Below are 12,841 nucleotides of genomic sequence, written 5' to 3'. Positions count from 1 at the left end.
TTTATTGTATCTTTAATCTAGTAGTAATGTTGTAGGCTAATATTTTTCATCGTTATATCTCCATCATAAATTATATATAAAATATTTCCTGGCTCATATCATTATTTTTTCTAGTCAGATTTTCTATGGTACACATTACATTTGGTAAAATTCCTTTTTTAGGAATTCAGTTCCATTAATTTTGAAAACGTGGGATAATAATGTATCCACTACAACAATAAAGATATAGAATACTCTCATCACCTAGTAAAGTTTCTTCAGATCCCATTGTGGCCAATTTTCTAATTCCATTCTCAACCTCTATTAACCATTGACTGATGTTTCATTTTTGAGAAGAAAGTTATGCAAATGCAACCATACAGAATATAGTCTTTGTGTCTACCTTCTTTCATTTAGCACACTGCCTTTGAGATTCATCCATGTTTTTGCAGGTATCAGTACATTTCTTTTTATTGCTGAAGAGAATCCACTCTATGGCTATACCAGTTTGTTTATCCATCCATCAATTAATGGGCATGTGTATAGTTTCCTGCTCTGGGCAATTATGAATAAAGTTATTTTAAATAGCACATGTATATGAATGAATGTTTTCACATGTTTTGGTGGGATCATTGGGTCAGATGGGATATGTATTTATAACCTTATAAAATTTCTTACAAATAACTGCTAAACTATTCTCCCAGGTGGCTGTACCATTTTGTATTCTCCCTAAATATGTTTAAGAGTTCCAGCTGTTCCTCATCCTAGCCACTTGGAAATATCAGTTTGTTTACTTTTTATCATTCCCATAGAAATAATAGTATCTAACTGTATTTTCATGAGGACTAATCATGCTGGACATCTTTTATGGTCTTATTTTTTACTTGTATTTGTTCTTTGGTAAAGTGTTTGTTTAAATCTTTTGTGCACTTATCATCTATTATTGAGTTATAAGCCATTTGTATATTTTATATGTAAGTCCTTTGGCAGGTGCCAATATTTTCTCCCAGTACTTCTTTTTCTTTTTTTTTTCCTGCCTTGAGGGTGTGTGTACTCACTGAAGAGAGACAAGAGAAAGAGAAGTGGGGAGAAAGAACAAAAAATCACCCACTGGGGGGATGGCCATGCCCCAATCCCTTCTCCATTCTCCCCTTGGGATTTTGGGTGTGCATGTACACATTTGGTGTACACTCTGCCAGTCTTTTCATTTTCTTAAAAGTGTAACAGTGCCATTTAAAGAGAGAAGTATACATTTTTAAAAAGTATTTAAATATATTAATATTTTTTGGTTCACAGTTTGTTTTTAGTATCTAAAAATGTTTTTGCCTAATCCATGCTCAAACAGATTTTCTAGTATGTTTTCATCTAGATGTTTCAAGTTTTTAAGTTTATACTTACATGCATCATCCATTTGATTTGCTTTTTCTGTTTTGTATAATGCAGCAGTCAAGGTTCTGTTTTTTTTTCTTTTAATTACATATGCATATCCAATTTTTCTAGTGCTATTTGTTAAAAAGATTAAACATTCTCCATTGAACTTGCTCTGCACCTGTTAAATATCTACCGATTACATAGATCTGGGTCTATTTCTGGACTCTGTATTCTGTTCCATTTATCAAATGTCTACCGTTCTTTTATTAATTTCACAGTCTTAGTTACTGTAGATTTTACAGTAAACATTGAGATCCAGCAATGTATGTTTTAAACTTTGAACTTTCTTATAGAGTTTATTATTTTTCTATAAAGAAAAAAATAACAAAATCTTTCAGAATTTGTGCTAGGTATATAGATCAATTTGGGAGAACTGACATCTTAACGATATTGAGACTTCAAGTGAATTAACAATAAATATTTCTCAATTTATTTGAGTAAACTTTAATTCTAAATATGGAGTTTTATTAGGTAACAAAAAAATTCAATGAACTTTTGATCAAAATAATATGTTTATCATAATTCATAAAATTATTTTCCAATGACTATGATTTTACTATGCTTTGTATGTAGAATTATCAATATATTATTTAATGGTATATACATATGTAATATGCAGCATTCAGATTCTGATTTGCATTTGTCATTGGCTTTATGTCATAATTGGGGATTACAAATACAAGAAGAATTTTAAAAATTCATGGAAAATGAATTTAAAGTATGAGTTTATTTTGGTGTACAAATTTTGAAATCCATGCTAAGTGTTTCATAATATGTATTTTCAGTGAACTTTATGCAGACTCCTCATATTCTAATATTATTTTATGTTTCTATTATTTTATTGGTATTTTTAAAAATCTACTTTCATAAAAGAGATTGATTTTTACTTTTTTTTTAGGCAGGATGGTTATGATGGTTACATTGATTAGGTAAAATAATTTTTAAAGATTTTCCTGCATTTTCATGTTCTGAGAAATCTGAATCCTACAGTAAATTATTCTCTGAAGTATTTAACAAAATTTGGCATGCACGTAAAATGTGATATGATATCAAGAGCAATACAATGGTTTTATTCAGTAGTCATTGCCTTGGACTATTTTTTAAATATTTTCATTGCATTTTAAGACATTTTTTCATATTTTATCTATCCAGATATTTTTGACAGGCACATATAATTGGTGAGATTAAGTATATATGTGAGACTGATTACACAGAGAAATTCTTAATTTTTGTTGTTACCCACTTACTATCCACTTACTCTCTTACTTAAGCTTTCAGCACTCAACCCAAGTTCCTTGGAAATCTGGCAAAATGAAATAAAACAGGCCACCAATAGTAGAGGCTGCCACAGAGTATGTGAATATGAAGAGATGTACATATTCAGACCAATCAGATTTTCAGCTCGACAAACCACAGAGAGTCATGAAAGGAAATACTCACATCGGAGTTAAAGCGAAGTTGACACACATTACAGGAAATAACTTGTTTCTTCTTCGGGGGAATGGATACCCCAAATGTATGGTTAATGACTGCTTTTTGCACAGGATCCATCTGAAGAGCAAATGATAAAATAGTCAATGTATAATTTTAAATTTTAACTCTCAAACAAGTATAATATATCTCAATAATAATGCAATTGTTTCCAGGAATTAAAAACAAGTGACAAAACCAAAAATGAACAAACAAAGCTGCTTCAAAATCATAATAGACACACAAAAATACCACAGGAAAATTGCCACATCCCAAGAAATCATGTATCTATAAAAAGAACCTAGAAAAACTTTAAATATAAAACAAGAAAACTTAAAATCTAAAGGTCAGGATTAAAATTTAATTATTAATATTATTCCTGTATTAGGTAATAATATTTATGATGATGTCAAATGACCAACGACAATGATTACAGAAATACTTAACTTTCTCAATTTTGGGTTATGGCAAATTATAAATGACAGACTCTCAGCACGAAAAAATGTTGACCCTTATTTTAAAATAACTTACCAACTTTCATGTAGTATAGATTGAAATTCATTGTACTGGAAATGTATATCACAATTGTACACTTTAATGCCTACAGCAGAGTCTTATGCGATCTTTGTTTGAATATTGATCAAGTCAGGTTGTGATGTATAGCCTGTGATGTATAGCCTCTCCCATTTGGACTTACATGTATCATACATATTCAGAGAAATATACAGTGAGAAAATTCTCACAAAGACATTAAAATACTCAGAAAAAGAAGCATTTCTATTGAGCCAGCTAGTGGTGCAGTGGTTAAGACAATTAGGTCTTGTACGGTCAGCTGGATGGTTTGAGTCCTAGAACTGAAGGCTTAGAGGAAGGGATTGGGGCATGGCCATCACCTGTGGGGGAAAGAGGGATGATTTCTCACGTTCCCCCTCTCTCTCTCATGCACACATACACCCTTTAGCAAAACTAACAAAAGAAAACACTTCTCTCTGCAGAGCCTATAAAAACAGAGACAGCAGTGATTCTTTCGTGTGTTCCAGATACTAATCTCTAGCATTCATTTCAGACACCTGTCAGTTCAAGAAACAATGCAGATGATGTACAAGGCAATAGTTATAAACAGATGCAACATGAACGAGGAAAGATCCACTGACACCATCATCTAGGAAATCTCCAGAGGTTAAAGCTTAAGAGTGGATTAGTTGATGATATTTGATAGAGAGAAGAAATAAATACTGTCCCTGATCATGATTATAAATCAACAAAGTGCAAAATTAGCAATTAGAAGGACTTAGGAAGGGTGAATTACAGAGCTACTGAAGAGTAAATTAGCTAACTTTCTGTTAAAATTTAAGAGAAATGACAAGACAATGCAGTCTCACTAAAAAAAATAGTTATAGTAGGGAGTTATCCCATGCTAAGAGGGCAGTTATCTGAAGTAATAAAATCATTGTATATCCTGCCTGTGGTGGTGGCTACAGAAATCTATACATGGATTTAAATTGATAGAACTGTATATGCCTGAAAAAATATCAATTTTATGTACAAGTAATTTTAAAAGTAAAAGAGAATTTTTAAAATATATTATAGTATTATGTTTAACTACTGAACAAAAAAATGTCATTCCTGGAAAATCTAGGAAACAAAACCATTTTGTTCAAGGTCATAATTGGTTGTATTAAGTTTTATTAGTAAGAATAATAATAATAAGTCTTCCAAACAGCAAAGTCTCAAGGAATCAGAGATTAAAATCCCAGTTCACTTTCTTATTTTAGTCATAAGTACATAAACTGAAATCTCATCCATCTATTTTCAAACTATGAAACTGTACTTTATGATAGTTACTAGAGATGGTAAATCAGTTTAGAAATGCTTAAAAATGGAATACTTCAGTGTGATATGCCATTCCACAATCTGCCCTATCCCTGTGTCTGTTAATATTTTTTTCTGATAAAGATGTACAACAATAAGAAATTATAAAATAAAATAGAAGAAAGAAAATTTAAAAATAATAAATAAATAAATATCCTAATAGTAATGTTATAGTAAAAAAGAACAACAACAACAACAAAAAAAAAACTACTTTTTTTCAAAGTTAAAAACAAGAGCATTTTATTGAGATAATTTCTGATCTGTGTCTCTGAGAAATACTTCCCACCTGGTGACATATGGACTACATAGGGTAAAATCTTATAATTATTTCTCAAACACCTGTTTTCTGTATATCACTTTCATTCTTTTTCATCATACTAATGTTTTTTCTTTAAATCATATTAAAACATACTTTCAGAACATATATATTCACGAAATCATAATTTTAATGTACATTCTTTTCCCTTACTCATTTCAAAAATATATTAAAAATTAGCATTAAAATTTAAAATTCTCATTACTTGAAATACATACACATATACTAGTTGTTCCCATACCATAATGTAGAACCACAGGCAAAAGATAGATTTTAAAAATCAAGTTCTAGGCTCAGCTGCTATGGCACAGAGGTAACACAGGTGCCCTCCAAGAGTGGAAGCCATATGGTGACCACGGGTTCCAGATCCTGGAATTGGCCGGATAAAATATGCTGTGCACATACTCCAGGGCCCAGGATCCTGAAGAGTTAAGGGTTGAAGGAGGGGAATTGCAGTATGACAAAATCCCATCAAGGGTGCTTCCATCTCTCCCTCACTCTCTCCTCTCTCTCTCTCTCTGTCTCTCTCTGGTACTCTCTCTCTCTGGTACACACATTCTATCATTTAAAAAAACATCAAGTTCAAAATGTTTAGTAAACTAAAAAAAAAAATTTAGTAAACTAATATGTCTATGTCAATTCCGATACAATCCTTGATATAAACATTCGTTTTACATTTTTTCTTTTCTCTTCATATTTATTTTATACTTGTGAATATGACTGTATTCACAAGTATAAAATTAATAAATTAGTATTAGTCATACCAATGCAATTAGTAATGGTAATACCATATCTGAGAAACAGTATCTATTTACGTTGCTCTTCCCTTACAGATTGCTGGGTATTGTCCCTAGCATTGTTACTTTTCCAGGCTGACTGAATGAAATTATAATCAGTACTTGAGTTAACTTGAAAATTTTGGATTTTTTCCTAGCAATTTTTAAAATTATTTATGTTCCTTTTTAAATTTTTGAAATAGCTTCCTACAAAATTTTTCATATAACTCCCGTCATAACCTTATTCAGCTCAAATCTCACATTTGCACCTGAAATATCCCCTCATTTTCCCAAGGCTGAGAGTGTTCTGCCCTGAAAGGTCAACTGTGGCAGAGTAGTCCAAACAGAAAGGCAGGCAAGTTCCCAGATTCTGCTCTCCAGAAAGTGAACTAAGGAGTTTCCTTTAAGAACCTTTTACTCGAATTGGCTTCTCTAGTTCGTATACATAATCCCCACTTTCTTGGCAACATCAACTAAATGAACACGGTCCTTTCACCCCTTCCTTATTATCTGTCATTACTTCCTGCTGCTTTCCCATCCTTCTCTCTCTCTCTCTCCCATTCCTCCTTTCCAAACATTCTGTCTCCATCTCTTTTTTAAAAATACTTTCAAAAATCTCTATTAAAATATGCATAATTACGAACAAATGCCTTTTTAAATAGTCTTAATAAATTAGTTTCTATCAGTTCACAATGCATAAAAAACTATGGATTGTGGGACCAGCAGATGGCGTAATGGCTATGGCGCTGGACTTCCATGTAGCCAACTGCAGTTGGTGTCCCGGACCCGGTGGCTTAAATTCACGCCGGGTGCATGTGCATGCGTACTTAAGATCCCAAGAGGAGGATAATGGAGGAGAAAGGATTGCGGTGTGGCCATCCTCCCCAGGGGATGATTTCTCGCTTTCTATCTCTCTGTCTCTTTCTGTCTTTCTGGCGAGCACACACACACTGTAGGAAAAACCTCTCCAAAAACAAACAAACAAAAAAGCTATGGATTGAGAAAATTATGATTCATTGGGAAATAATAATAAAGCCTAAGGAAAAAACCTACCACATTGCTCTAGCTACCAATATTGCTTACCTGGCAGAATTTATTGGTCTCAAATTAAGCATCTTCTTTTCTAAAAAAAGTAAGTTAGAAGTACGTGTCTTGTCTGGATCTCTGAGGCTAGCAAATATAGCAACAAAAAAGTTTTTAAAAAATTCCTTTACCTTGCCCATCTTGGAGTAAAAAGCCTGAAATGCTTACTAATTTAAAAAGCAGCAAGAGTTAATGCTAGATATTTTTAAAATAAAAGTCATACAGAAATGAAAAGCAAAACCTATTTGTGCAATTAACTGGTAGGTGATAAAAATAAAAGATGGGATTGCGGCTGTTAGCAGGAATTGAGGAGTTAATTGGAGGCTATGTATGGACAAATTAACTATCATATTATGGTACTTATAAAATGAATTAATGGAGCTAGCCTCATCACACCATCTATTACATATTCGATATCAAAATAAGAACAAACAGGGACCAGCAGTTAGCGTAATGGCTATGTCGCTGGACTCCCATGTAGTGGACCGCGGTTCGCGTCCCAGACCCAGTGGCTTAAAACTCACACCGGGCGTGTATGCATGTGTGCCCAAGATCCCGAGAGGAGAACGTAGGAGAAGGGATTGTGGCATGGCCATCCCCTTTGGCGGGTGATTTCTCACTTTCTGTCTCTGTTTCTGTCTATCTGGCAAGCGGACTCACCCTATAGCAAAAACCTCTCAAAAATAATATATATATACATTATATATATATATATAATGTATATATATATTATTTTTAGGGTGTGTGTGCTCGCCAGAAAGACAGAGAGACAGAAAGTAAGAAATCACCTCCAGGGGGAATAATCACGCCACAATCCCTTCTCCTCCATTCTCCTCTCAGGATCTTGGGCATGCACACACACGCGCCCAATGTGAGTTTAAGCCACCAGGTCTGGGACTTGAACTGTGGTCGACTACATGGGAGTTCAGCGACATAGTCACTACACTAACTGCTGGTCCCTGGACTACAAATTTGTGTGAATTTTTTTAAGGTTATTATCTTTACTGGGTATACCAAAAAGTAATTTACATCTGCATAGTGTAAGCAATCTTGTGTGAATATATGCAGCTTCAAATAAAAACCTAGATGTCAGGAAAAAAAATGCACTGTCATACTCAAGTAAAGGTAGGATGAATCTAAGATGGGGCTACGTTGACATGATATTAGGTTATATTTACACTCTAGATATTTTTGCTATATGGAACTTTAGGCAAAGAATGTAGAATTACAAATCTGTTCAACTATTCCAAATAACTCTTCAAGAGGCATGAAATTTAAATGGTAAATTCTCATCAGAGTCTCAAAATGTTTTAACTAGCCCACAAATAAAGCTGGGAATGGGAGTCAACTGGGTACCACCCCATTAAAGAGCCAAAAGAACACTCAAGAATTACATAGGACTTTCTTTTATCTATACTGTTTTAAAAGATGGGAAACTGCACCTTAAACGCAACCATCTATTTTAACCAATGTTCTAAAGTGTTTGGTAAGCACTTATGCATTACAGTAGGCCCTGCTAGCTTTTCGAATAAACAGAAGTAGAAATCAGGCTTTTGACTTTTAAAATTTATAGTCAGCCATCCAACAAACATTTCTGGAGGATGTTTTAGATCCTGTTGCAGAATAGATGGAAAGATGAGTCAAACACGAGAAAGGACATCATTTTAAAAGTTAAAGAGTGAGAAGGACAGTAAAACCTCTCTGAAAGAGGAAGCTGAAAAATGCAATAAGCAAAATAATGAGGCATGAGAAGGCACAGAAAGGTCTGCCTCCGTCTTACCCCCTAGTTAGGGCTTTTTCCCTTTTTCTGATTTCCTCACACTTTAAGGATCCAGAATCCTCCCCTTTAACAGCGATATCAGTGTGTTATCTTCCTAGGGATATTTGCCATTTCAATTCCTTTTTCTAGTCAAGTATTAATAGTAATAAAAATCAGGAGAGCAGCTTCCATTTTCAGATATACTTAAATGTGCTGGGAATTGTATTCAAGGATAATTCCATTTATAAAAATCACAGCAAATGTGATTATTAACCTTCTTTATTTTATTTTATTTTATTATTTATACATTCAATTGCTATACATCATTTAGATTGTAAAGAAACTTTACCCAGCATGATATACATCTCAGTCCAGATGAGAATACTATACACATTCTCATCAACAGCTAATAAACCATATCTGTGTTCCACAAATATCTTTTTTTCTTTTTTTTCTTTTTTTTTGAGAGGTTTTTGCTGTAGGGTGCATGTGCTCACCAGATGGACAGAGAGAGATAGAAAAACAGAAAGCAAGAAATCACCCCCCAGAGGGGATGGCCATGCCGCAATCCCTTCTCTTCCATTCTCCTCTTGGGATCTTGGGCACGCACACACACGCGCCCGGCGTGAGTTCTAAGCCACCGGGTCCGGGACGCGAACCATGGTCGACTACGTGGGAGTCAAGCTACATAGCCATTACGCCAACTGCTGGCCCCCCTCCCACAAATATCTTAACTTTCTTTTACAAATGAGGAATCTGAGGCTTTGAGAGGTCTGATAACTTATCATCCTTGAGTTTATAGATGCTAAAGCTAGGTTTCATTCTCAGGGAGGAGTCTCCACACTGTTCCCTGCAAAAAGAACACTGCCAGGGAGGCTGGGTGTCAGAACACCAGCTGTATTTAGCACTGTTGTAGGATATTAGCTTTGGGAAGAAAAGACAAGTGCCCCCTAAAACTTCTGCAACTTGGAAGGAAGCTGCCTATGGAAACCACACAATAGGTCTAGTCGGTGTTTAAGTAAAAGTTTCCTGGAGAAATGAGTCTATATTTTCTCTTTCTCATCCATTTCTGCTATACTTCAGATAAGCACATTTCTTTTTGTGCCACTTCAGGAAAACCGTAAATAAAAATCTGGGCTTTCTTGTCTTCTTTTCCATTAGAACTGTTGGATTTGCACACAGGGAAAGAAAAAAAAAAAAAAAAGGCCTAGTGATATGTAGAGAGTACCTGTTAGCAGGTGACCATTACTGTTTGCACCTGTGGTCGATTTACTGCAAAGCCCTCAGCTACTGAACCTTGTGATGTAGGGCTTTTGGGAAGTTTGACTAAGCATCAACTTTTAAATCTTGATATTACTGGATTCCAGTAGAACGAAAAGGATAACTATTTCCAACCTCTCCTTTTTCAATATCAGACTTATGAGAAGTTCAAATATTCAAGAAGCAACACATTTAGAAATGATAACTCTATCATTGACGGGTAACATTTCTCTAAAGTTACTTCAAAACAAGGTTTTGACTTTCATATTTATAGACTCTGACCATATGCCTTTGTGTTTGTTTTGCGTTCTTCAAGTCCTTAAAAACTTAAATAGAAACAGAACAGAGACATCTATGACAAATTTCTTCCCTCAAAGATCAAGAAATAGGAAGGATTTATATTTTTGGCAACATTAATGTAACCATACAGCTTTGTACAAGTTTGGATTTCAAATCAGAAGGCTCAATAAAAATAAACCACATGGAACATTTCACTCGGGTTGCATGCTACCATGGGACCTGCATTTTTGCATCTGGAATGTGTGAAAGCAGAAACTCGCCATGCTGATGCTGCCTTTCCTACCCAGAGCACCCTGACAGGGCCTACCTGAATACCATCAAGGCTGCTGAAAGAAAGACAAATGGCATGTCACTCTCCACACAGATGGTTGATTAAACCAAGAGTCAAATGTCCAGAAAGGTGCTTACCCCAGGAATCCCTGGCTCCTGGCTGAAAGCACACATTGGCAGTGCCTTACTCACAGCATCAACTATGACCCTCTTCCGTGTGATGCCATTACCTAGCAGAAAGCTAACCAGTCATTTCGAACTGGTATAAAGGTTAAAATAACACACACTTCAGAAGATAATAGACAAGTCACACTATATCTAAGTTCCAGATCAATAATGAGATTTTATTATTATTATTATTGCTCCTACAGTACTCGTGTTTTCTCAAAATATTGAGGGCTGTCAGGTACGTTGAAGCTAGCTGACAATTGGCAGTACCTGATTGCTGCACAGATTAAGGGAGACCCCAGGATTTCATCTTTCCCTGCTTTTCTGGAGGATCTGTAGTGGTAATCAACATTCTCTGTAGAAAATATTACCAGCCCAGAGATGATACAGCTATCAAAGTAGAGTATAGATTAGCATTTCATTTTGTTCTTCCATTTTTTTAAACATTGGACATCAGAAAAGTCATGACGTAATTTTCTATGTTTTTCTATGCAAAATGTGTCACGACTTTTCCAATGACCCAATAAATTCAGGAAACGATGATCTTTTATCCAAATTCCACATTGTCAGGCCCTCTTTGAAAAGCTCTGAGACTCATCAAATAAGAGTTGTGTATTCCATTGACAAAAAGGATGACTAGAATAAGAAAAAAAATCCTGTTATCTATTTCGAAGATATGTTTTGTTTTTTTGTTTTGTTTTGTTTTTGTTTTTGTTTTTAGAGGTTTCTGCTATAGGGCGTGTACACTCACCAGAAAGGCAGAGAGAGACAGAGAGACAGAAAGCAAGAAATCACCCCCCAGGGGGGATGGCCACACCGCAATCCCTTCTCCTCCATACTCCTCTCAGGATCTTGGGCACGTATGCACACACATGCCCGGCGTGAGTTTAATCCACTGGGTCCGGGACTTGAACCTCGGTTGACTACATGGAAGTCCAGCAACATACCCATTATGCCAACTGCTGGTCTCTGAAGATATGTTTTAAAAGGAAGACTAGGGGGCTGGCAGGTGGCTTGGTGGTTAAGGGTTCTAGACTCCCACGTGGCCAACCGCAGTTCTAGTCCCAGGCCTGGAGGCTTGCTTTCTCACTTTCTCTCTTTCTCTTTCTCTCTCTCTCTCTTTCTCTCTGTTCCTCTCTGGTCAAATTACAATAAAAAAATAAAGTTAAAAAAATCTTAAAAAAAATAAAAAGGAAGGCTAAAGTCTGCATTTTCCGGCAGTTTTTCTGGAGGAATTACATCTTATTTTTTTGGTTTTTCAGGTTTCTGTTTGCTGGTTGGTTTTTGGTAGAATAAAAAGAAATATATAGAATGCTAAGAGATTTTGTAACTATGTAAAATAATTTCCCTTTTCTATATTACTATGATAGTAAAAGATGCAATCTTTTCAGAAGTTAAGAGTTTCAAATCAACTTAAATACACAGTTGTGTCTTTGGGAATTTTTATTCCTTCCCAATATATCACACTTTTAAAACTGCATAATTTCCAATTGGTTTATACATTTACCCTATTTTTCTTGAAAAATGTTTAACTTAACAAAATGAATAAGTACCTGTCATACACTGTTCTGGGAGTGGGATATAGAGTGAATACTAAAACCTTCAAAAATAGGACAATCTAGGTGCAGCCAAGTTGGCACAGGCAGGAGGTGCTACTGCCTAATGGTGAGGATCTTGTGGGAGGCCTGGGTTTTGTTTCTAGCCAAACTCGAACAGGCCTGGGGCAGTGGTGCAAGCCTTTGGTCCTTGCTACAAGAAGCCAGGCACAAGAAGACCATGACATGAAAGAAACCCTGCCAAAAATACTTCTCTCTGTCTTTTCTCTCTTTTCCTCTGCGTCCCTCTTGTGCTGTCTCTCCAACAACAACAACAAAAATCCAACATTCAAGTAATTGGGGAGACCTAAATATCTAAAGTAATAAATAAGGCATTTTCAGAGTGTTACAGATACCATGAAAAAAAAAAAACAAAAAAAAAAACCCGAAACAGAAGAATGGGAAACAGTATTTTGGCACAGATAATTACTAAAATCATTCTGGTTGTCTTGTACCCACTATGATTCAGATACTTTTATCTGTAAAGCCATACACAATATGTCTGGGACATTATTCCATGAGTTAGAGAAGTTGGTATAGAATTCAGAATAGGACAATTGGT

At 35.1% G+C, this 12,841-nt stretch overlaps 1 protein-coding gene across 6 annotated transcripts in view; it reads right to left on the bottom strand.

The window, feature by feature from the left end:
- ZNF385B (zinc finger protein 385B) overlaps positions 1-12,841 on the bottom strand; it is a 366,382-nt gene that overhangs the window by 81,928 nt on the left and 271,613 nt on the right. For all 6 annotated transcript variants that reach the window (XM_006151637.3, XM_006151639.3, XM_006151638.3 and 3 more), the window contains one exon: positions 2,851-2,961. In XM_006151637.3, the coding sequence (XP_006151699.1) occupies positions 2,851-2,961 (111 nt within the window). The remainder of the gene's footprint in view (positions 1-2,850; positions 2,962-12,841) is intronic.

This window comes from Tupaia chinensis, unplaced genomic scaffold (assembly GCF_000334495.1).
Source record: "Tupaia chinensis unplaced genomic scaffold, TupChi_1.0 Scaffold000322_1, whole genome shotgun sequence".
Lineage (NCBI taxonomy): Eukaryota > Metazoa > Chordata > Mammalia > Scandentia > Tupaiidae > Tupaia > Tupaia belangeri.
Note: the sequence above shows the minus strand (reverse complement) of the source record. Positions and strands in the feature narration are given on the sequence as shown.